Below are 27,829 nucleotides of genomic sequence, written 5' to 3'. Positions count from 1 at the left end.
GCGCTCGTTACCTTGAGACGTAAGATGTTAAGTCTCATTTGCCCAGTAATTTCAGTAGCTATAGCGCCCTTCAGACCGAAACATAGTAATGTTTTCACATTACTACTTCATGGCAGAAATAGGCCTACCTACCCTATCCTACCACTGTTACAGCGATAACGATATTAAAAAAAAGAGAATTGATTGTCTCACTTACTTAGCAACCGGCACATTGGTGAGGCTTAGGAAGTTGTTACGAACACTGCGCAGACTTGCTAGAACCTGCGCGAACGGAGTCACTATCAAGTCTTCTCCGTGGCTGTGAACAAAGAACACACAATATTAGCTCTTATGTATTATATTAATAATATGAAGAATTGTATAATAAATAATTGCATTAAAATGTTGCAATGAGAGGAAGCGAATAAAAAAATTAAAATATCTAGCATATATAATAATATTTCTACAGAAACAGTTTTAGGGTAAAGGGCGTTTACCCCTAAACTGTTTGAGAAGCATGGCGCTGATTACGTATGATTTGATAAACATTAGCTTCTAAGACTTAAATGAATAAAATGGTGGTTTAGTTCTGGATAAAGTTTTCGTTTAAGATTTAGTTCTTAGCTCCTGTAGTATTTTTCATCCTCTTCTTTGCGTATTTCAAACAATATAAATGTAAGTTGTTTGTTTATACATATATATAGGTCTATGTGAGTATTTTTAACCCATAGAACAGGTAAAAGACATTGTTCTGTGATTTTATCAATATTATGTTAATTTTATGTTAGGAAGGAGACGAGCCGACCGTTGAGTTGATGGTAATTGATACGCTCTGCCTATTACAATGCAGTATCTCTCAGGGATATTGAAAAACCCAAAAAGTCTGAGCCGCACTACAATTGCGCTCGTAACCTTGAGACATAAGATGTTAAGTCTCATTTTCCCAGTAATTTTACTAGCTACGGCGCCTTTCAATCCGAAACACAATAATGCAGAAATAGGTGCCGCTGTGGTACCCATAATTTAGCCGGCATCATGTGCGAAGGAGCCTCCCACTGGTAAATGTCAATGTAAGATCTCCTACACCTTAAGCTTTCCTGGAAGAAATCGCTGAATCTCGATAAGCTCGCCTAATTATGCTAATAATTACTATATTGTAACTTGATTTTATATATTTAATTCAATAAAAAACTTTTATTCATTCTGGGATATAAACTAACCCAATATCACTCACTGTACTTAACCCAATAACGCTCACTGTTCTCATAAACTTTAACAGAAGCCAGGAGGTACTTAACAGCGAAGGATTTATAGCAATTTTATAGCAACCAAGTTGTGGCATATTGTAATATCGTATAAAGAACGGACCAATAGAGAGTAAATTAAAAGCGATCTCGACATTTCAATTCTGCTTTGAAGATTTGTTGTTGTCTTACGACCGTTCCTAGTATTCAGTCTATCTCCGGTTGTGGCCTACTTGAGATAATAATCGTAACTATCGTTGACTTTTCTGTCCCAATAAACTTATCGACGGTAAATCACCTTATCCGTACACGCTGTTTGTCAAGTTTGTATGGAAATTGTAATTGACTCGTCCCAATATAAGGCGATAAGATTGACTTATCTGGTATATTGAGACAGCTTCAGATTATTGACAGCTAATTACTGACAGTAGAAGGTAGTAATTTATTTCTATCTGTACAGTATATTGGGAACGGCCGTTAGGCGATAAGAATGACTTATCGGGTATATTGGGACAGCGTCAGATTATTGCCAGCTAATTACTGACAGTAGAAGGCAGTAATTTATCTCTTTCTGTAGATAGTATATTGGGAACGGCCGTAAGGCGATAAGAATGACTTATAGGGCATATTGGGACAGCTTCAGATTATTGTCAACTAATTACTGACAGTAGAAGGTAGTACTTTATCTCTACTTGTAGATAGTATATTGGGAACGGCCGTGAAAGAAACACTTTTATATCCTGTTTCGTAGAACCAGGACTATGCGAAGACTAAAAATTTTGTTATACTAATTCACATGTCTTAATAAAATCATATATGTAACGAGGACTGCAATTATGTTTCTCATTTTACATTGATTTTTATAGCCCTTTAAAACAATCTATAAACTCGCAGCAAACTCTGTTTAAACAAAATGAGCAGCGAACGAAAACGCTATCAAATTTCACAACTGTTGGATGTGAAAACCATCCCATTGAGAACTTTATCAAACAATGCAAAAAGACTTTATCGATAAAACATTATAATGTAATATTAAACATCATATTTAATAACACAAAAGATATTCATGTCGCTATAAGCAAGTAATGGTTAAAATATTCAAATAGCTATTCATGAACAACATGTCCAGAACATTATGTAGATTACTTCGGACTGAAGCTTCTTCAAACTATTCACAGTAATATTCACAGCTATAATAAATAAACTTGTATAGTAACCCTTCTGATTTCATCTGTTTCAATGGTTATAAATTTCATTGCAACACAAACAAGTACTGAATATAATTTATTGCTTGCATTGAAACGCTCGGAGATGCTTAGCTTTGTAGTATAAAATCCATTGATTGATGTCTGTTCTTATTCTTTTCCCGTCTGATAACTACAACATACTTCTGCATAGCGTTATAAAACTGACGTAGAATTAATAAGTAAACTCACAATCACTATCAAAAATTGTCTGAAGCAAAACTCTCCCTAAGACTCTATTAGGCCGAGTTTTCGTTCAGTTGTGTTTCGACCACGCTTTGAATACAACGCCACGCAATGACAAAGTGTTCAGAGAAAAACTTTCCAAATAACAGCATATACGAACTTAAAAAGGATAGAGTATCGTATTTCAGGTAAGTGCCAATTTAAATAAACAAAATTGACATTTTTAAACATTTTGCTAAATAATTACAATTCTTGCCTTGTGTTCGCGTCTGAGCTTCTAATGAGCGTATACAATAGACTTTGAATATTAGTAGCAAGAAATAAGGTGTTAATTTCAATGAATCTTTTAATGTTATCTGTATAAGTTAATGTACAATACGTATATACAACGCCGCTCGGACATTTTTCATGATCTTTTAATACGCATTTGGAATTCTAGTTGTGTATAGCACGTCAATACATTATAACTAACAGTTTTTATTGTTTTTCTAGTCAACCGAGTCAACCGAATAGTTCTCTCTACTTGAAGATCGTCTACATTTTTATTAAGTGTCCGAGGAAAGCTGCGTCTTTGAGCCTTTTTACGATTGACACTGATATTGGCTGTTGATGATTTTTAACATTCACTTTCATTATCTACTCTGATAAAAAGCAAAAACCTAAATTTAAACTAAATAACAATTTAATTTAACTGAAAATAGCATAAACAGAATATTAAAACTCGAAAGCCACTCTTTTGTTATGTATAATCAATACACAAGCTCTAAAAAGACTAGCTCAACAGCAAATATGAACGCTTTTGCTTTAGAAATCTCTTTTCTATTAAACTGACTGTTATGAACAGCCCGAGTTTCATTTAGCTAAACGATTTACTACTAAAAATAGTTCAGGCTGAGCTGTAATATGAGACTTATGATTATGACACCTCACGATGCGACCAAATGGGACATAAACAATAATGGTTGACTCTTACTGATCGTAAATTATTTAGTGAGTGGCTGTAATAGTCATTCGTTGTGGATTGTCTCCTGAATATCACGTGGTACGATCACGAGGCGCAGCCAATTTTGGCGTGCAGCGCTGGATTCATGCCCAATGTTAACTGATGAAGGTGTGTGTGGAAACCCATCACGGTCACGGGATTTTTAAACTGATTCATTTCTCTTCAAACGTTGCAAAGGATGACTCAATCAAATATTTATTTGCTTACGGCCGTTCCCAATATTCAGTCTATATCTTACTTGAGATAAAAAAAGATAACTCACCTTATCCGTACACGTTGTCTGTCAATGGGAGGATGTATAGCTTACCAACGATAGAAGTTTTGTATGGAAATTGCAATTCACGCGTGCCAATATAAGGCGATAAGAATGATTTATCGGGTATATTGGGACAGCTTCAGATTATTGACAGCTAATTACTGACAGTGGAAAGTAGTAATTTATCTCTATCTGTAGTATATTGGGAACGGCCGTAAATCGTCACACGATAAGGCTCGTCACACACGGCAACTATATTATAAAGATGTACAATATAGCTTGATACATCTCATTACATCTTTCCATAGAAATCAATAGAAGACCACCCACGACAGCTTTAATGTACATTATCACATCTTCAGATACAGATCGATACGAAAATATACATTTATATTTCGATACATCTTTAAAAATATCAATACAAAGTCGGGGTTTATACCAATTACTAATGCATTGAAGGAAAAGATATATTACCTGTTGTGTGTGTGATACATTAAAATAATTTATAGCTATATATCCTGGAATGTAATGTACATTAAATATATATTATAGCTGCCGTGTGTGAAGCCCTTAAGACAGGGACAGCCGCCATTTTATTGATTTCATAGAGGTTAGATGCCGTCGTGCAAACCGTTCCGTCCCCATTTCAACATGCGGGGAATTAAATTTCGTAACTGCAATCTCAAACGATGGCGGATTGATTTGAATTTTTGGATGTCAGAGTTGTTTATCATGCAGATAGTATCTGTTCCATTGGTAATATGTAGTAACTCAGCACTAGATATGACGCAACATAGAATCAACTTTAAAAACGCTCAACCAATCACCATAGAATTAAAATATTACAAAGGTATTGCGGGAAGTTTTTTTTAGAACTACGAAATTGCTGTCACTTCTCATAAGACGATGCTGCAACGTTCATTGAAGTTATACTTCTTTAGGCGCGAAAAAATTATGAGTGTGAAATTATAAGATGCGCGCGCATCACTGTAACACAGGGTGAAGTTGGTTTCTAAAATTTTGTGACGTTTGCGACATACGTTATTTTTTTTTTTGTTTCTTCGTCCATTATAAGGATAGGCAAAGGGTTCAAGCCCGAACAGCCGTATTCGTTATTTCATAATAAATTGTAAAAGCCATAGTTGCACGATATTTACATTATTACAATATTTACAATATTGTTTATTCTACAAACTTAGAATAGCACAAGTTATAAATAATTTTAAGGATTTTTGCTTTGTTTGGCCAAAGAATTAAAACTTCTTGCGTACATATAAGTACACACACACTTTTATTATTACACACTAAATATACAGAGAAACACGAAGCGGTTTGCCAAGCAAAATATAATAAATATGAATTTTACTAAACATTAAAGCAATTACAAAAACAAAATTAAGAATTTTCCCAAACATTTTAAGCATAAAATAATTTATATGGGTAATTCCGTTAATAAAGCTAAGGCATATTATATGGAAACGTGTATTTTATATGCACTTAACAACAGATAACGTCAATTAACAGGTTAATTTTCTTTCGGTTTTTCTTCACCGAATATGTGCACTAATTTGGAAAATATACAACAGTCTTTTCGCATAGTGTAGTAATATCACACCAAGTGTGTATGCATTCAAATTTCCAAAATTCAGAAAACTATTGCAAATATTCATATGAAGATATGAATTTATCCAAGATAGTCGACAACTACTGATAATGTAAATGTAAACTATTGAAATTAGTGCTGAACATACACATAACAAACTTAGGCCTTATGTTTATAATTCGAAGGCTATCAAAAAAACTTAATGTTTTTTTTTGACAATAAGGGACCAGACGAGCAGGACGCTCAGCTGGTTGTCATTGATACGCCGTGCCAATTACAATGCCATGTCGCTCAGGATTCTTGAAAAATTCTGACCGGCACTACAATTGCGCTTGTCATCTTGAGACATAAGATGTTAAGTATCATTTGCCCAGTAACTACAGCTACACTAGCACTAGCTACAGCGCCCTTCAGACCGAAACAATTACTGCTTGACGGCAGAAAAAGGCGCCGTTGTCATACCCATAATCTAGTCGGCATCCTATGCAAAGGAGCCTCCCACTGGTAAATGCCCTTAGTCGCCTCTTACGACACCCTTGGACCTGGGATTTCTCTATTCTTTTAATGCCGCGGGGAAGCACTGGGCAGATTGCGGTTCAATCATCAAATACCCTTGATATTTTTGCCCTTTTTTTTAATTAAGTGCGAAACGGGCAAGAGGCTCATATTATGGGAAGTGATAAGAAAAACGCCTATGGACATCCGTAATAACAGGGGTCAAGATATTCATCGCCAGCCCTTTAGTAGTGTAAGTCAATATTTGTTTGAAAAATAGTTATAGTTGTTGAAGGCGAAACAAATCAGACAAAATCGCTACGATGGTCTAAACAATTTGTTATTTTTTTAAAGTAATAACCCTCACTTCTGGGATTAATTACAACAATTGATTTTGAAAACAAAACTAATGAACGATGCGGGACTCGAGCGCTCTTCCACTGAATTAATTTAATTAATCCCAGAAGTTACGTTTATTACTTAAAAAAAAAATAACAAATTGTTTAGATTTGAAAGAGCGTCACCTCAAGTCAAATTCCTAATATGCTAATATTGGGGTTGAGCAAGTTATCAACTGAAGTATCCTGTAGATGAATCCACAAACTGAGAGTTGAACAAGACATATTATCAAGATTGATGAACGTAAAGTCACTCGAACGGTTGGCTCAGTGCATCTTTCATAAATTCTAGAGTGGAATTATAATCAATTGACTACGTAAAAATTGTAATCATCACAATAAATTTTAAAGTAAGGATAATGATGTTAACAATAATCTAATTATGTGATAAGAATCTTAAACCTGCCTGTTGCGTAATGCCATTGCGTCAAATATGATCTCTGACGTAACGTAAGAATACATTGTACAATAGTGACTTACGTTGAGAGAAGACTCAATTTAAATGTCAATACACGGACTAGTAAAAAAAGAAGGACTTCGCGCCGTGATATTAGCAAGTGAAGCACCTTTATGCTAGTGTGTGTGCGGTTACGGGGTATACCAGTTACACAATATTTTCTCCCTTAAATAATCATATATCACAAATACTTTTATGGTATTGTTTTTACACTTTTTCACAACGCACGACGGCATTTTTGAAATATTTTATTGAGATGCAATCTGATCTGTCACAGACGATGACAATTCTCATAATGGCCGCCTATCGGCCTGTAGTAGTGTGTGTGCGTGGGACTATGTATTCAAGTTAATCGGCTTGTTTTGGTGCTACACGGAGTCCTTATTTTTTTACTAGTCCGTGAGTCAATAATTATTTTTAATAATTTCTAAGAAAATATTATTACAAAATTGACTTCTATTCTCATATACTTACACCAAAGTTTATTTTAGAATATAGAGGTTGGTAAATTACCCAATGGAAAGGAATTGAAGCAGTTACCAGTGGTACTTCTAAAACGTGCCCACTTTTTAAACACCAAAACAACGGTGTACGTTGTCTAATAAATATCGATCAAACAAAGCCATGTTGCCTTTTATAATAACATGAACATTAAGAGCGGCCAACCCGTCATAGTTTTAGCGCATCTTACTTAAAAAAAATACAGATAAGGAACTTGTGAGTTCTATCTAGGTTTCTATAGAAGCAGAATATAAAAAAATAAGATACAAATATCAGTATAACCCTCTAAATATCTGCTTTTCGCACGAATTTTACTTGTACTTTGGCCGTTCAAAATGTACTAATAAATTGTAAAATTACAGAATAAGTTGCAATTTAAACAATGCGCATGTAACGGATATTCTATGTGAATAACTATTATTTCACAAATTTGTAAGGCTTACTCAAAAGCAAGTATTTCCTGGAAGAATGGAATGGAATTTCTGTACACAATTTTTGTTCAATGCTATCCCTATCTCTTGCTTGTCGTCAACAGGCGGTATGTGTTGGATGAAACAGCATGCTTTTTACCATATTCGCGTTACTAAAGACAGGATTGGGAAGACCTATTAAGGCTGAGATAGATTTAAGTCAAAGTAGTACAGCTTGTATGAGGCATAGAATTTCATTCAAATATGTAACAATTATTTTCCGCGAGTGATCCGCAACCAAAGGATCACTCGCAGATCTAATCTGAAGATAGCTTGAAAATTTCATTCCAGCCGTTTGTAGAATACAGAGAACATTTCTATACACCCAAACGCTATGGACTTAAAAACTGATGAATAAAAAAGCATACAAAATCAAAAAATATATGAAAAAGATACAGAACGAATTCGTACTTTACCGTCCGCTCATGGTTTAGCTTTCTCGGCCAGGTAAGAGTAATGGATAGGCTTTTGTCCCGAGAAAATTCATAGTTTATTTATATTTATAGATTAATAAGAATACTAAATATACCAGTGGGAGGCTCCCTTGTACCGGATGCCGGCTATATTATGGGTACCACAACGGCGCCTTTTTATGCCGTGAAGCAATACTGTGTTTCGCTCCGAAGGGCGCCATAGCTAATGAAATTACTGGGAAAATGAGACTTGACATCTTATGTCTCAAGGTGACGAGTGCAATGCGAATGACAAGTGCAGTGAGCGGTGCTGCATTGTAATGGGGAGAACGTATCAATTACCATCAGCTGAACGTCCTGCTCGTCTCGTCCCTTATTTTCATTAAAAAAAACATGAGAAAAATATTTCCTTATAAGTATTTCTTAATTATATTCGACTTGATCTGATCGTTATACTATTGCAATTAATGGATGTTAACTTAATGTGTTCTTTGATTAGTCCTAATTATCTAAATTAAGAGTAATTGGTTTTAATTTATTCTGACGTTGTTTGATCCGTCTGGGACATTAGATCAAAGTACATTATTTAATATTTATTGAACAATGACTTGTAGTTCAGTGCTACTTACAAATACATCCAATGATGCATAAATGTATTGGAAACATGTACAATAACCAATAAATTATTGTTATCAAAACTTTGACGATAAATGTATGAACGACTTAAATGTATCCAAGTTTAGCGTCTTTGTATTTTCTCGAAATCCCAACCCACTCATCAATAATTATTTCTTTAAAGACTCTGCCATAGAGTTACGTCTATTAGGGACTTGGGACTGCTATTTCACTCGATATTACTATTTATCCATCATGTGGATAATATACTAAAGTTAGCATCTAAAGCATTAGGTTTTGTTTTACTAATGTCATCGGAGTTTTAATCAATAAATACCTACATAAATATTATAAGTCACCTATGTAAAAAGTTACTTAGTACTATTTCTACTACTTCTATTAGAACTACTAATTCTATTAAGAAGCCAGAACCTTTTTCATATTCCCTTTGTACGGAGGAACTATCAAGAAATCTATCTGTGTAAACTTATAAATAGCCTGTCATGTAAATATTTTCCTAACTATTATTGTATTTAACTGTAAGTTTTCCAATTATAATAAAATAAAAATATATTTTCGTATCAACAATATTTTTCCATCTGAGATAACCGTTCGAGTGACACATGGTTTGTAAATCTTGTTCAACTGTCGTTGGTTATGCACTCAGTACTATTTATGTTATTTCTTCCTCTAATGTAATCATCTAGTGTGTAATTGTTTTGTGTCCCAAATAAAATAAAATAAAATAAAACTCTCAGGTTGTGACTCGAATAAAACATATGTGCCAGTAACTACGTAAAAATGATTTTAAACATGTTTGAGTTACAGATCACAAATAGGGGCTTTATTTTAACTACCCTGTGCAAAACTGGAAAAGTATGATGAGTTTATCCCACACGACCCTTAAATACCCTCGCTCGATATCTCGACTACAAATTCCTAATTAAAGTTTTGGATATCCCCAAAAGGACAATACTTGTAACTTTTCAGCTCAAGATTCTTTACGCATACTTCAAATTTTATTAAGATTAGTTTTCCAAAAGAATGTGGCCAGTGGTGGCCAATTATCTCTAAAATGAAATGCGCAGTTTTAGAAATCTGTTTCTTGTTTACAAACAGAGAAATTTCAGAGTAATGTTCTTACGTTGACGGAAATTGTAGTGACAGTAAATGAAAAGGGAATGTCAAGGTGATCAGGTCAGGTAAAGACCATGGATAAAAGTGGATTGATTAACTTAGTAAGTCTTTAGTCTTAGTGAGTCTTTGATAGGGCGATGTATATTATGCTTTTGCAACAAGTTCCCAGAAAATGTACAAAACAAATGTGTTACCAAATTTAAAGGAACGTTTGTGTGGTAAAGGTTTGTATAATATAACAAGGATGATTTTCTTAATGATACCGATACAACAGATTGAGAATGGAGCGGACGACCTCAAGCTATTTAATCATAAATTTTATTGTACGATACTACATATATTGTAAATAATTAAGATATCTATCTTCTCAGGTCTGAGGCATTCTATTTTAAATGGGTTTTAAGTTTTTTACGTTCATTAAGTGATTTCAAATCATACTTAGAACAAAAATATTTGACTTTGAATTTAACTGACTGCACCAATTTATAGAGTAAATAAAATAAAATCACGGGACTAGGAACTTTAACAAAAAAGCAAATGCAGAATCAGTTAGCACTTTAAGATCGGGGATTTTGCAGCGTTTGCATACAATGCTATGTTAGTACTTCTAGTCCAAGGCAATGTAGTTCCGTAATCTATACCTTTATTATAGTAAATATTGGCGTAACTATATTTATGAAAATATGTATGCATAGATATAAAAAAGCAATAACTTCAAATAGCAATATGATATGGAACATATTGTTATGGAATATATTCCATTTCAAAAGAGCCTGCTAGAGGTTGAGATATATGGGTGTTCCAGTGGGAGTCTCCTTTGCACAGAATGCCGGCTAGATTATAGATACCACAAGCGCGCCTTTTTCTGCCGTGAAGCAATAATGTGTAAGCAAGGGTGCCGTACGTATTGAAATTAGTGGGCAAGTGAGACTTAACATCTTATGTCGCTCAGAATTTTTGGGATTTTTCAAGAATCCTAAGCGGCATTGCACTGTAATGGGCAGGACGTATCAATCAGCTGAACTTCATGCTCATCTCATCCCTTATTTTCGTTAAAAAAATCTAATTATGAGTTAAACTGTTCAATCTTCCTTGCAGTAGCAGAAAATATAAATATAAGGACCAGAAAATAAAAATATCAGTCACCTGTTGCTCGAAAGGCTAATTACATCACGAAGTAACTATAGGTATTAATGGGCAGCTAAAGTATTTGCTTGGTAAATAAAATCGATTCTACGCCAGTTATAATATGAGACTAAAGAGTTTTTGATGTTTGTTTGTACGTCACAATCTGTGGATCTATCAGTCAGATTTGAATTATTATTTTTGAACGTGACAGCTATATTAAAAAGAAATAGTAATATTAGCTATTTCGCATTAGGTTACATCTCTCAGATCTCTCATTTTGAAATATAGTGAAAAGTCGGTAGGAAAAGCACTTGAGAAATGATTTAAATATGCCGGCCGCGTAGGTTTAGTCCGATCAATTTAGACCAAAAAATGAGAGTAAGGTACGGTACATAAATTCCTAACAAGTTGAAAATCAGTAAAATTGTTCAAAACATATTTATAAATAAAATAATTCCTTCAAAAAGTTGTAAAAGTTGGTATCGTCATAATATGGAGAAACTTTTTGAATCGTTATATCTCAGAAACGGTGGCTCGTAGGAAAAAGTACAAATACATTTTTCATAGATAATTTTATGATCTACAATTTTGTCCGGAAAACTTTTTTGAGAAAACTTACCACTTTGAAGAATTTAATGATTTTCCGCTTGTTTGGAATTTATGCACCTTCGAATGTCTAAATTGACCGGACTAGTTTGTGTATTACGTAATCGTAAAAACAATGCTTAAAAAAAACATTGGTCGATATGTAAAAAATGTTAACATATTATACCTATGTCTTAAACAATAGGTGTTTCACGACAAATAGTTATTGTACTCGGTTAAAACCGCAATGCAGAGCTAATCACTAATATTTCTTGTTCACAAATGTTTCAACATACGAAATATGAAGGTTCAAACTTTAATGATCGGCGTAAAACCATTTCATTATTTGCCTTGTTATCTAAAAATATCAAAGTGTATTTTCTAATGATTATTAGGGACAGAAGTAGATTGAGTGCCGGAGCCAAATCACGTACACGATCGATTGAATAAAAACTCAATTCAATATTTATACGACGGAGCTTATTGTGTTGCGCGATATCTATCATGTAAACAGTTTGATTGTACTCCAGGAGCCGAATTTAGAAAACAGTTTTCTATCCATTATTTATAGATAGGGTTTATTGTCATCCAACAAATTAATTTTATTCATGTATCTCACTTCTTTAGAGTTTATTTGTTTGTACGTATTTACGTCATCTCCGTAGCGGTTTAATCAATTTTGATGGTGTTTATGATTCAGTCTATGTAGTTTTATTGGATCACTTTGGTGTCGGTCTGTCTGTTATACTTATTGCAATGAATAAAGCTGACATTTATATGAAAATGAAAAAAAAAACCCAAACTTAATTAAATGATATTGTAACATTAAGACGTAGGTGTATTAATAAATAGGACATATCCCTTTGACCCAGAATTATGAAATTTGATGAATAACTAGGGCTCACAGTATAGTAAGCAAAGGAAATTTAATTCTAACATACCTTGCTACACTTTTAAATAGGCAGATGTCTATGTGTGGGAAAACCATAATAATTGTACTATATATTATTATATTTACAGCTTCATCATAAATGGTATATTACAATAAATCAGTTTATGTTACGCCCTTATAATATTGTACTATCGACAAATTTAAATTGTGACCCACCTTAACGTACATTTCCTAAGTAAGTGCCATCATTTTATTAGACACTGAACGTCCACCAATTGTCGTACAATCTTTTTCGTGAAAATATAAATCTGTTTTTATGATTTTAAAAGAATTTTCAGCAAAGTGGATTATGAATCAATTTTGTTGATGGTACAGAAAGTAAGTAACAAATATGATCAAAAAAATCTTTAGATACCGGCACTCCTTGGAACCTGTCAAATTATGAAATTCAACTTCACTTCTAAAATTTAGAGTTGGGTTCATCAGATTAAGGATTAGTCTCCGCTGCTCTTCAACTAGATACCGCAAGCACAGTCGCAAAGTGCGGCAACTAATACTACGCCCAAGTGGGCGCACTCGAGCCAGTCTCGACCAATGTGTGACGTGCCACATGTTCTATTAAAATTTGCTAATAATTGAATCTAAAATGCCAGGTTGCGTAGTAAAATTTTTAATACTAAAAGTAATAAGAAAGACACTGGGATCACTTATCAGTAAGTATTTTGTATTTCATTAATTTCAATGCAAAATTCGAGAAGCGTATGTTACAAAATTTGAAAGATGCCATTGAGTGTCAAGATGCCACGTACACAAGTACCTAATAGTTGCCATTGTAAAAAAGCTATTGTTCTTAGGTAGTGCGGTATCTCGTTGGAGCGCAGCGGAGACCAATCCTTAATCTAAGATTTATATCTCATTTATGGTACAATGATAATAGCAAAACTGACACATAAAAGGAAATACGAACAGAGCATCATAAAATAAGTAGAGAAAATGTAGAGGAATCCCATTAAAACTTTGGTCGTTCGCAACATACAGCTTTGTCGCTTCCTTGCTATATGTAAACACAGTTATATTCAAACAAATTTGATTCATAGCGAAATTTTTCGCCGAGGTTTTGCTGAAGTTTATCTCGCCTTTGATAAGTTTTTTTTAAGAATTAGGGCTATATTACACTGGGACACCATGGTGATGCAACCACTCGCGCCACCTGGTGTCCGTAAGCTACCAAACTAGACACCACATAGACACCAGAGTCAACACGCATCTGAGCTGGTTGCGCAACCAACTCCAACCAGTGGGAGGCTTCTATGCACAGGATGCCGGCTAGATTATGGGTTGGTACCCCATATGGCCGCAAGGGCTTCTGCCGTGAAGCAGTAATGTGTAAGCACTATTGTGTTTCGTTTTGAAGGGCGTTGTAGCTAGAAAAATTACTGGGCAAATGAGGCTTAACATCTTACGTCTCAAGGTGACGAGCGCAATTGAAGTGTCGCTCAGAATTTTGGTGTTTTTCAAGAACCCTGAGCGGCACTGCATTTGGGTTTGCAATGGGCAGGGCGTATTAACTACCATCAACTAAACGTCCTGCTCGTCTCGTCCTTTAGTTTCATAAAAAAAACTCCTTATAGAGCTGTATATATTATGTTGGTAGCAGCGACTGGTAGCGCCGCCGTGGTGTCTCGGTGAAATATAGCCCTTAAGCTCTGAATTTTTGAAATCTTTTCATACTTTTTTTATTGTAAAAGATAAGAACTACACTGAGTCATTATTATACGTGTTCGATAATACTATTTATGTTATTATATTAGTTTAATTTAAGCGTGAAATGGCCAAGCGTGACAGTAAATAATAAAAAAAAAATATTGAATTAGGCGTTACTTTGCGGAAATCCATAATTATACAAATGTTTTAAGTATTCTTTAGTGTTAATTCCGCCAATATTTGTTTTTAAAACAATTCGACACGTGTTTCGCCTCTACACGAGGCATCCTCAGGACTTGTTGTCTCGCCATAATCTGGCACAAGACTCGTGTCGAATTGTTTTAAAAACAAATATTGGCGGAATTAACACTAAAGAAAACTTAAATCATTTGTATAGTAAATAAAAAATAAAATGCTTAATACGTCTAAAGAAGTTTTCACTTCAAATATTCCTTTATTTTAAAATAAACGTGCTAAATTAAGTTTACTAAGCGGTGAGCTAATTTAAAATGCAAATCACGTATTTAAGCCCGCAGCTCGTAGCTTTAAATTGCGATCAAGGTGGGTCAACCCTTTGTGTACTCTACCGGCGCTGTAGCTCCCGTTGACTAACCGAGTTCTAATATTTTTTTTATATTTAATATGGGATTTGGCCATCGTCGAATCCAACCCGGATGCTCCGTAAAATCTTCTAGTCCAAAATACCACAGTGTCTAAAGACAAAGGCTTAACCAGTGTGTGTTGTCAGTGATGTCATACAATGAACATAGACTTGGTCGCTTACAATGGGCCTTATGAGCTCATAGTGAGCGACCATGAAGGGCAATGGAGAGGGCTTAGCTCGGAGTTTCCCTGTGAGATAGAATCAGAAATGAGGAGATCCGTAGGAGAAACTTAGTTACTGACATTGCTCAGGTGTTTGCGAAGCTTAAGTGGCAGTGGGCAGGGCACATAGCTCGATGCACAAATGGCCGTTGGGGCAGTAAAGTCACGAATGGCGACCACGTACTGGAACACGCGGTGTTGGGGGAGGTTTGAAGGGTTTTATGGCACCTCAGAATATCCCGCAAGAAAGGAAGTCATTACAAAGTAGGATTGTACGTAGAATAAATATCAATGAAAACCGTATTGTTAAGAAGGATGACACTTTAGGTTGTTGCGTGTAGAATTCTCTCAATGTGACGTTTAATATTGGAATCGTTTGAATAATATGTATAATTTGAATATTGAATGATATACGAGTATGTCTCTTGGGAAATTAAATTCAGCCGACGAGGTTGCAAGGATTCGGAATGACTTAAATATAATTCTAGGGGTTCCGATAGGCTTTGTTCTACTGCCTTTCAATATTAAACAAATGAATGAAGAAAACTGTTTACCTTTTGAATTTTGGAATTATATTATGTGCTCTAAAACTGAAAAAAAAAAACGGCTCGTGTCTTTTATATACTTGAAAGTAAAAACGTTAGTAAATGTCAAAATATGTGCTAATTAAGACGCTTTAGAGTCACAAATTACGAGCACTATTTAATAGTATATCAATCGCTTAACAAACGATAATATTTTATATTTACATATTTTTCTCTATTTATTGTTATAATACTCATTATGTTAATCAAAATTACTTAATTTTGCTATCCTAATGATATCCGTAACAGAAACAAACTGCCCTTATATGACAACCTGTATAGGTAACCTGAGTGGTTAGCGATCCTACCTACTAAGCTAGAGGTCCCGGGTTCGAGTCCCGGTAGGTGCAAGCATTTCTATGATGAATATAGATGTTTGTTTCCGAGTCATGGATGTTTAAATGTATTTATGTATATTTATATGAATGTATGTATGTTTAAGTAAGTATAATGTTTTAAATATATCATTGTCTTGTAACCCATAACACAGGCTATATATGCTGAACTTGGGGCAAGATAATTTGTGTAAAAAGTGTGTCAATATTATTATTATTATATATTTTTTATTTTATCTTTATTTTATAACCGTAAATACAAGATTGGTATTTTTAGATCTCAAACTAAGTTATAATAATATACGTAGGTTCTGTTAGAAAATTATAAGTCGTTTTTATAACTCAATAAAAGCTGTAGGTAATGGTAGTGGGCTTCGCTTTAAGGTCGCACGTGCTATCAACATCCTACGCAGGTTTTCCAGGTAACGGGATTCGTTATATTCATAGCGAGAGAAATAATTTATGTAATAATCTTATTAATTAGTGTTGTGGTTGAAGAAAGAAATAAAACACCGCTTATTAGAAAGTATGTGGTTTCGGTATCATTTTTCACTTTGTAGTTTTTGTTTGGTCCATTGTTATAGTCTTAGATGATTTATGCGTCTAGAAATAGAGAGATAGAGTCTATTACTTTAGTTTGCATGACAGCTACGTTTTAAACTCGCAATAGTTTTTGTGTGCGAACGTTGCTGAAAATAGAGGATAACTATTAGCCACTATTTTTTTTTGACTTCATAGCTGTGGCAATCTAGCTAATATTTATATCGTATTATCTATATATTATCTAAGGTTGCAGTCATTAAATTAATATGGGTTTAATTTTAATAGTCTAGGAGAAATAAGCGCATGAGCACCTTAAACTATTCAACTTCAATTTTTTTTATGGAATAGGAGGACAAACGAGCGTAGGGGACACCTGTTGTTAAGTGATCACCGCCGCCCACAATCTCTTGCAACACCAGAGGAATCACAGGAGCGTTGCCGGCCATTATGGAAGGTGTATGCGCTTTTTTTGATGGTACCCATGTCGTATCGTCCCGGAGCCACCGCACAAGGAAGCTCATTCCACAGCTTCGAAGTACGTGGAAGAAAGCTTCTTGAAAACCGCACTGTGGAGGATCGCCACACATCCAGATGGTGGGGATGATATCCTATATATTTGTAATCGATCCTCTTCAATTTGCCTTACTGAAGATATAAATGCATGTTGCCATGGGGCAACCCCGTGCCATATTGTTTAAGCCGAAATTGCTTAAACTCTTGCAAGAAATTGCTATTTTTCAACCGGACACTTTTTTTTATTTTTCTTTATTAAAATACAAAGAAAAAAGGTCCTATTCTACATATCTAAAGCTTTCTACGAAACACGTTGCATCTTATGGTATAAGTATTATTCCTATCAGTTCAGTAGTTTTCACAGTATAACCGAAGGAAAAAACCGGCTTTCCATTAATTTGTATTGATATTATGTTTCACGCCTAATAAATTTTAAAATGTAACAAATTTAACTTCTGCGGTCTGGTGGTGTGCTTCATGTTTTCTTTTATTTAATTATTTTAAAATTAAAATTATTACATAATATTTTATTTAATAACAGTCTCGCAAAATGCCTTTATTTATTTACGGTATGTGTGGATTGATGCATCTACTATACTCAATTAGTAACTTACTTTGTTTTTGACTTACTCGTGTAAGCCTTTTATTTTTTGACGTTTGAGTATTTTTGTTGCGTCACGTTGCATAGGTATATTGTAATTGAAATAATTCGTTAATTACATTAAAAATAAAAACTTGTCATAGCTAATCTGTTTTGAGAAGAGCAACCTTAGAGTTTGCTCATTCTTCTCTAAGGAAATCTGCCTTCCGAGTGGGCTGTATGAAAAAAGAGACATATTTCAAGTATAATATGATTTACCTATCATCAACACTGTATTATCATCGGATATCCAAAGAATTTTCAATCCAATTAATTGTTTCCAACAAATTCTTCATGAACATACCGAGCAACATACTGAGCGTGCTAGAAGATTGTTTGAAACTTTACCATTTGAACTGCAAAGCTATTTTTAATCTCACTATTGGAAAATCAATATTGAATGTGAATTGTGTATTCGATTAATACCCTAGCGCAGGCTGCATCAGTGAAAAGGAAACAAAAATATGGCTTTGTTGAAAATGGATTCTAGAGTCCAATACACACTCGTACAGAATATTGATATATAAATGAAAATATTCCTGCAGCGTGAAGCTCATGCAGTAATTGCCTTACCGCCTATGCAGTAATCTACCAGATTTATACCTAAATCATAGGACTTAGCAATAGCTACCTGCTAAATCCTATGATTTAGCAGGTAATTCCCAAAGTCTATATGTTGGCGGTAGTTAGAGATTTATTTATATAAGTAAGAGACTGAAAATATTTTGATACCTTGTATTTAATTTGTCCTACCTACATTTATTGCAAACTCATTTTTATTTTATTTTATTAACTTTTCAATTAAGTATCAATAAATTTGTAGTTATTTAACTAAATTGTTATTTTACAGTATCTTCGAAATATGCCATAGTAACGCCAATGATGACTACCGCAGGTCCGGCCTCACATGGAGTATTGCTGTCATCTCTGGTCTGGCGCACCCCAGTATCAGCTCGATCCATTTGACCGCGTGCAACGCAGAGCAGCTCGAATTGTCGGGAACCCAGTACTCTGTGAACGGCTGGATCATTTGGCGTTGCGTAGAGACGTCGCTTCATTGTGTGTTTTCTACCGCATCTATCACGGGGAGTGTTCCGAAGAGCTGTTCAACCTGATTCCTGCCGCCGAATTCCACCTTCGCACGACACGCCACAAGTTAGGATTTCATCCCCACCATCTGGATGTGTGGCGGTCCTCCACAGTGCGGTTTTCAAGGAGCTTTCTTCCTCGTACCACGAAGCTGTGGAATGAGCTTCCGTGTGCGGTGTTTCCGGGACGATACGACATGGGTACCTTCAAGAAAAGCGCGTACACCTTCCTTAAAGGCCGGCAACGCTCTTGTGATTCCTCTGGTGTTGCAGGAGAGTGTGGGCGGCGGTGATCACTTAACACCAGGTGACCCGTACGCTCGTTTGTCCTCCTATTCCATAAAAAAAAAAAAAAAAATACCAAGTTAAATGATTTACTGTTAAACTAGTGTGGCGATTCAATGACAATCACAATGTAGTTATATATATAAGCTTGTATAATATTTAAACTTATAGTTTAGATTAGAAATTCTCAGCTTTAACAGCTTTAGTTAGAAAACTGTAATTTGTTTTACATTGACAACATTCCACTCCATTTTGCTTGTGTATACAATTAATATGAAACTAGTATGCGAATATGTCATACATATATTTATTTTGAACAGTACTAGAAGAAAATAGAAGGCTTTCTAGAAAGAGACAAAGCGTCTCATGCCTGTCTGGATTTGAAATCTCTTATTGAACATCAAAACTACCACCCATTCGAAATAGTATGTCAGCCCTGAGAAGAACGGGTGCAAGAAACACAGCGGGCTTTTTTTTTAATTTAGTTTCATGACATGTAAAATCTTACAATAAAATATATTATTATAAAGCCTGAGGGCGTTCGCTCCATTCGCAGTATGTGTTATCATTAAGAAAATCATTTATGTTATAGTAACCATTATCACACAAACGTTTTTTAACAATTCTTTTGAAATTGGTAAAACATTTGTTTTGTACCTATTCTGGGAGCATGTTGTATATACGCCCTATAAAATACTCACTAATTCGACTTAACCGAGTAGTAGGCATAACAAGATTATCTTTGTTCCTCGTGTTAATGTTACGAGAATGTTGCAGTTTTTTTTTAATGAAAAGGAGGACAAACGAGCGTACGGGTCAACTGGTGTTAAGTGATCACTGCCGCCCACATTCTCTTGCAACACCAGATGAATCACAGGAGCGTTGAAGGCCTTTATGGAAGGTGTACGCGATTGTTGCAGTTTCTAGCAAATTCGTTCATGTGCTTAAAATAAAGAACATTATCAAGAATATAATATTGAGGTGCAACAGTCAAAATGTTTATTTCTTTAAATTTTTCTCTTTGATCAATGTATTGTGCGACATCAATAATTGAGACGTTCCTGTGTCGCATAGTGTAAGTGTAGCTTACCGTAATATCAATAACGTAATGAAAGCCCTGAGTTACTCGAGCTAATTATATTTTCCGTGGGAGTAAGTTAGGGCACGTGCAGGATATTGAAGTTTAACGCAAATATCAAGCCAGGATAAGTTAATTAAATAACAAAAGCCCAACAAGCGGTTTCTGTTAGACTGATATGTCACAGCTTTCGTCAAAGAGAATAATTAACACTTTAACGGTGAATTGGAAGCTCAAAGTTCAGAATAGGTTACTAGGTACTTGTATAATTACAGCTAATAACTATGTCTTGATGGCGAAAGCGAGGCCGCTCTCGTCACTCGCCTCGTCAAGTCACGCGTGCGACACAAGCACACCTCACCTACAACTAATAATTGTAGCTACACTATATAGTCGTAATAATTTTATTGAATTTTAGGCAGTCTAATATTCTTCATTTCATTTGTCTTAAGAAAACTCTAAAAATAAGTTGGCTATTAAGTTGTAGAATAATACGTAATAATTTTCTTCCTTTTTAGTGCATATTATTTGAAAGGAATCATAATATTTTGGAATAGTTTTTTTGATGTCGCTTGTTTTTTTTTGTTTTTTTTTTTTTACAGTTAAAGTACATTGGTTATGAAAGGTAAGAAAAAAATATTCATCTACATGAATAACGTTGGTAGTTTTACTTCGATTATGAAAGCTTATTGGCTTTTTGTGGGTAGTATTTTTTTTACAGATTATACAATGGATCATACATATGGGTCACCGTATATGATCTCCGCGACCCATAATCTTTTGTAACACCAGAAGGATCACAAAAACTTTGCTTGTAAAGCACATACCGAATTTACTGAAATTAATATACGTATATACTGTCCCGACAGACGTTGTTCTATACATAATAAATAAACTACTGTTTTTTTAGAATTTGTCAATAATATTTCATAACATCAAAAATCACTTCGTAAAATATGCTCCCTGTTGTCGTAATGAAATTGTTTCACAGCAGAACTGTCAAACCGTGCGTCAATAAATTCTCTCATAGAAAAAATTACCATACAAAACAAAATATATGGGAAATTTAAATAATTATGGGTCCCAAATCGAAATAAAAACTATCCATACTCTCAAGTTGTAGTAAACTACACTCTATGAAGTAATCCCCATTAAAATCCGTTCATTAGTTTAGGAGTTCACTGGAAACAAACATCAGGACACTGGATTTATTAAGATGAATTCGGAAACTGATAAAATGTTGTTATTGAATTTTGATGGGGCAAATAATCATCTATTACAAAAGTACCGATTAAAAGATCTACAAGAATTGCGGATTGAATGCATCGGTCTCAGGTTTAAGTAATTATTGGCACATAAGACCTTACATTAATCGGGTTCGAATCCCGGTAGGTGCAAGAATTTATATGATGAATATGGATGTTTGTTTCCGACTCATGGATGTTTATATGTATATATGTATGTATTTATGTATATTTAAGCAATTATATTGTATTAAATATATCGTTGTCTTGCAATCCATAGCACAGGCTTGTATATGCCTAATTTGGGGCAAGATAATTTGTGTAAAATGTGTGTCAATATTATTATATTCCAAACATCGAATATCCTTCGTTTATTCGCTAACTTGAAAATTATGATTGAAAAAATAATAATAAAAAAAATAAACTTAACCGTGTTATTTCTTGTAGTTTATCGTGAATCGGAAACAAAAAAAATATAATTATGTATATGATTAAATGCTTAGGTCATCATTTAAGAAAATTGAGTCTGGAAAAATTCTGAATCAAAAGAAGTGATATTGTAAGGCATTTTGACAATTTTGTGTGTTTCTTGTATGTATTGTACAGTCATTATTTGTAGTTATACATTAGTACACTCAATTAATTGTTATATAAACGAATCGGCCTTTGTTCACTAGTAGGTTCTAAAAACAAATTAAGACTGTTGACCACAACGCACGAGCTGAGCGTAGCGTGCCGCGGCAGTGACCGGTGAGTGCCACAATCGAATCGGCCCTTGTTAAATACTATTTCAAAGATAATCTCAGATAGATCATTACATACACGATCCAATTTTTGTTTTGCAAATTGCGTATGAAAAAAATTTGCAATCAGAACGCCCGACGTCTCACACTGCTAACTTCATTTGTAATATTAGATTTATTATAATATCACTATAACCGTTAAATTGGCCGTTAAATTGTAAGACATGAAGTCGATTGACAATCAACCGTTTTATTATAATATCACTAGTGAAATTGTAATATCATGGCTTTGACAATGTATCTGTGACATATATGAAAAAATAATTTGAAGAGATATGTAATCTGCATTCGAAACTACTTAACCTCAGACCGCTAAGGCTAAACGTTAGCAATTGTTGAGCAAATGAGGGCATCATTCCCTTTTCTTACATACAAAAAGATTAAGCTTACTTTACTGCCCCAAATGACTATACTAACGAGGATGGTAATTTCGAAAGAACACTTTTATGTTTCTCGAAGTTTCTGAAATGATTTTTCTTTTACAAGACTTGTCGATTACTTGTACCGTCAAGAAGCCGCAGGCGGTCAAAAGCTTTCAAGTGTGGATTTATTGAGGGAAAATATAAATATCGTGACAGATATTGATTTGCAATCGAATACTAATGATTAGTTGTGGATACATAATTGACTGACAGTATTTAATTACTTGTATATAGGCATTATCTTTATCGAATGAATTCGTAAACAACACGGGATACAGGTAAACTACTTTCAGGACGTTTTTGCATTTGTAGTAGTACTATTTGTATGTTTAAGGGAATTCTAAAATTGAATTTTGAATTTCCTTGTACAGTCAGAAAAAAGAGGTTCGATATATATTGAAAATGAAAAAATATTGATAGTCAAAAGTCAATGATGAATGTCAAATAAATAATAATAATTATATTTATAAATATTGATTAAAATTAGCAACTGAGTGAGGTCTGATTATTTGGTTTTAGTTAATAAATGAATGGATTTTTTTTTATGATTTACTCTTATAGTTTATAATATTTATTGTTCAGTGTTATTATTGTAGAGTTATTAGAAATTTCACGGCATGGATTAGAGTTTAGATATAATATCATAACAAATTACAGTCAACACAAATGATTCATTGGAATAAAGTGAGGATGAGTGCGAAATATTCACTATTTTAATATAAGTATATGAAGCACCTATATACCGGCATAAAAATTATAAAAAAATATAAAAGTAGCGGCTGATTTATTTATGTGCTGACCGTACACGTACACACAACTACAAATATGTCTCAAGAATAATTTACCTTCACAAATATTTAGATAAGAGAAATAGGCAATGCTATAACTTTGTAAAATATTTTTTTTGGAATTCAAAGTGTAATTTTTTTTTTTAATAATGTTCTATGCCTAAGCCTTTAAGCTCGTTGCAATCTTGAGATTCGTGCGTATACTAGTAGTAAAGTAAAAACTTGATTTGGCCATGTTAAGCACATGGACTCGTGAAATACACGCAAGATTATAGCATTTAGAAGAATGTTTTAGAATAGCTTTCTCTTCAACCTAGTCACAGCAATATAGAGCTATAAAGCTATATTTATTTGTTCATCAACCTAAACAAGATTTCATTTAAGATATTTGATCTCACTCAGACTCAGAGAATGCTTCAGAAGTAACCTTGTTATCTAGTATTAGATATTGATTGATGCTACGGAGCTTATTGAACAAGGCCTTAGTTTAAAAAGTAATCTTTTTATTAATTTCGTTACAACGTTATAAATTATATAGCAAAAAGTTCTACTCACAAATCCCGTTTAGTGCGCTCATCCCAAAATTTCTCCCAAAACGATGAACGGTTTCTAAATCGAAGAAAACTGGTACTGAGAGTCCTTGGTAGCGTGGAGGAGTTGTTAGAGACACCAGTGGCCATGCTATGCTCAGAGGCAGAGCTCTTTGGGATAAAACCACAGCCTCCACTACCCAAACGGTCTGACTGTGAACCTGATCGGTGCATTTTACTGTAATTTTTAAACCACTACATAACAGGTCACAGCATACTAGGTATGTTTAACTCTTATCACCATTATAAAGTTTCTGTTATCATAAGTTACATGTCTTTCCACAAACACTAATGGTCTATGTTGCAATCAAAATTCACTTTCTATTTTTAAATTAATATTTTCAATGGCACATTTTAAAGCAATTACTACAACTCCTATCTAGTTCCCAGTTCTATTGACTCTACATACAATTGCGTAGCCGACTAATCTATTCATTATTTTGCTTTATCTTTACCGGGTTGTCCTTATTGATAACAGCTCAACTAGTGTTTTTATAGCTCTTGAACATGGATTTTATCGTAACAACGTAATCAATAAAATAAATATGCTGTTGTTTATCTTATATACATTAGGCCGCGTTAGGCTGCTGCTGTTGTATTAACATGTGGTAATGGTAGAGTCGAGTCGTAAGCGTATTGGTATATTCAGGGTCGACCTGTTCAACCACTGCGTGACCTCCGAGTTACGAGCTTCACACATAACACACAAAGCACGTTTTCAATGCAGATGCAGTATGCAAACAAGAGGAATACACAGCAAAGCTTGAAGACACAGGGGGCAATTGTTCAATCACATGTTAGAGAGGTTTTTTGTGTTTAGGGGCAATGGGTTCGGTTATTGAGAGCCATGAGTGGCGTTAGGCCGGCCCGGCTCGCGAACTGTGAATGGAAGTGAGGTCTCAGCTCAGAGCTGTGTAAGCGTGAGTCGGAGGGCGTAGCTACTAGCTTCGTTCGTCCCACTCATTTGCCCGGCCGGCGCCGAGCTTGCGCGACGCCGGGCGAGGATATATTTGGCGCTAATAGAAGCTGCCGGTGAGCGAGGTATAATCAATGCTAGGAAATCAGGACCCCAGGAAAGTAAAGCAAGACACAATATTAAATACTTCCTCATTCATTTTCAAACAAAACTTGAAGCCTTTGGACAGCGCTAAGGGTTAAAACTAATGTTTATTATTAATTTATGAGTGGTGGTACGGATTTATTTATTATATTACTCACATACGTGCTAACGAGAGCGTTAATTGTTAAAAGTAGATCAGAAATAAAAGAAAATTTATAGAATATTTTTTAAAATACCGTACAAATATATAGTCGATTTAGCTTTAAATTTTTCCTTTTTCAAATGTTACTTTAACATTTAGGACGTGGGGATGTGTATTATTTATGGGACAAATAAGTAAAAGTTTTGGTTAAGTTTATATGCTTTTTATGTTATAACTAGGGTGTTCTTCACTTCAACTAAACAAATGCGTATATACAAAAAAATCATATGAAACTCTATAATCATTTTTGTTAATTTAATTCACAATTGTTAATAATTTCGTTTTTCCCTGTTCTTGAAATAAAATACTGTCATAGAACTGTGGGTCTAAATTTATTTCATAGAATTATTCATACAAAAAAATAAAATTAAAAATATTAAGGGTGGTGAATCAAAATAGAAACTACTCTCATGTCATATCTCTCATGTTGGATCATACTGTGCACTATTAAAATTGGTTCGGGGACAAACAACATGACATAAAATATTTGTATTTATAGGGGACAAACGAGCTTAAAGGTTATCTGAGGTTTAGTGATCACCTCCTGCTCATACTCTCTTCACCACCAGAAGATGCACACAAGTATTTCAGCAGCAATATTTATCGGTGAGATTATTTTGAGAGTCGAAATAATGCATTAACCTCATATATCCAATGAATCCAAATCCAATAAAAAAATTACCTTTCACAACAATAGGAATAGTTTTTAAAGGAATTAAAAAAAATTCGAAAAAGAAGAAGTAAAAGAGACGGTATTTTTTTTTTCAAGTCGGTTGTTTTATTGCTTACTTTTTTTATATTTGTTGGTTTTTTGTGAATCTGAAGTACACAAACTATTAATTTGTGACTTACATGAACGTAAGCGCATTGAAATTTGATAACAGAAATTCTGCCACAAAACACACCCTTACTGTAAGTCGGTAAGGAGTTCCATTGATAATCATAATATTCGACTACGACAATTACTTGAAGATAAGAACATTACGGTAGGTGACTCAAATATCCAGCAAGAAACCTTAAAAAGATTCGGCTGAGTATCGTTAAGTTGCTCTTAGAATTGAAAAGTTGCGTTACTTTGTCATGGATCCCATAATCAAAACCTAATCAAACTCTACCGTTGAAGTATATCCTTTCCATAAAAAAAAGAATAATTGAAATTGGTTCGGTCGATATTAAGTTTTACGTCCATTTGTCGCGAACATACTAAAACAAATTTAAGACTTTAATGGTTTTCTAATAGATGTCATTGTCAGAAATTGCAATGGGATCACACGGGGAGCATCAGCTTTCAAATAAAAATAATTATAACAACACCCAGTCGAAAGCTCTGAGATATCAAACAAAAACGACGAATTGAGATCGTCCTCCTTTTTTGAAGTCGGTTAACAAAGAGTAAACCAAAATAAGTATGACTATATTTAAGTGATAAACAGTATAATTCATATATTTAAAATCATACTTTATGGTCTCAAACTTAATTATCTCGCTTGTAATTAACCAGACAGTTAAGCAAACATTGACTTTAACGGCTCGCAAACCAATCAGCAAAGCATTTGACAGAGGGCAGGATTACAAAATAAATAAGCACATTGCTAAAGTTTCGCAGACGAAATTACGAGCTCACCGGTCGTAACAAAAGTATCATCTCAACTTGTTTTCGTCGCTTCTATCATTCGGTAAGATAATATAATGAAATGCGAATAACCAATGGTTTCGTATCGATGAAATTTTAAATAAAGCGTAATATTTATATGTCATTTCGGTATTATTTTTAGCCTAAATGGGTTTATTCCCCCACTCGAAGAAATTTTTGAAGTGATAACTTCTTATGGGGGAGTAAACCGCTTCATAACGTAACGCGTTACGGCGCCAGTCTGTCTGGCTTCCCTTTCTCTCACGCATACGTCAATAGAAGAAAGTTCTCTTTCTCTCTCACTCTAACCAATTGTAATTTTTATATGATTATATAATGATACTAATAATGTACATACATAAAATTTTAATGTCTATATTCAAGAATAAGAAGAAAAAATATTTTATAACTTTTTAGATTTTTCCTCAACTTCGCAAATTTTCACGATTCTAGTTCAATGGGGATGTTTTCAGTTAATTTCGCGTAACTGACTGGTGTCATGCCAAAAGAAAAAAAAACAAATGAAAATTGCTTCAGAACTAAATTTCCATTCAAATTTTCTGCCCGCATAGTTGTAAAAAATAAATGACGTACTCTCCACCTAGTTGTCACGTGAGTACTAAGACATTTTCAGAGCAGGTCTTATTTTAAAGACATAAAAGAAAGCCATGCTTAGACTTACCTGTATATATTTCACAGAAAAATAGCACTTATAAGACACAAATAATATAGACAACTCACAAAAATTCTATACACAAAATAGCAAGACTAACATTCCACTAGATTACACTAGGAAGCTGTCATGCCGGGCAAAAGCACGCAATTAAAGGTACATACGCTCTATCCAGTTGCGCGGCTTCCACCTCTTTGAATCTGAAAGCAATTA

The 27,829-nt window shown here is 34.2% G+C and overlaps 1 protein-coding gene across 10 annotated transcripts in view; it reads right to left on the bottom strand.

Annotated features, from left to right (window-relative positions):
* LOC126969336 (cAMP-specific 3',5'-cyclic phosphodiesterase) overlaps positions 1-27,829 on the bottom strand; it is a 607,232-nt gene that overhangs the window by 70,019 nt on the left and 509,384 nt on the right. For 8 of the 10 annotated variants that reach the window (XM_050814693.1, XM_050814745.1, XM_050814753.1 and 5 more), the window contains 2 exons: positions 27,781-27,816; positions 197-298 (listed from right to left, as the gene is read on the bottom strand). In XM_050814693.1, coding sequence (XP_050670650.1) covers positions 197-298; positions 27,781-27,816 — 138 coding nt within the window. Of the gene's footprint in view, positions 1-196; positions 299-24,013; positions 24,923-27,780; positions 27,817-27,829 lie in introns of those variants that run through there. The other 2 variants (XM_050814770.1, XM_050814700.1) reach the window with 2 other exon arrangements.

This window comes from Leptidea sinapis, chromosome 1 (assembly GCF_905404315.1).
Source record: "Leptidea sinapis chromosome 1, ilLepSina1.1, whole genome shotgun sequence".
NCBI lineage: Eukaryota > Metazoa > Arthropoda > Insecta > Lepidoptera > Pieridae > Leptidea > Leptidea sinapis.
This window is presented reverse-complemented; position numbering and strand designations above follow the sequence as displayed.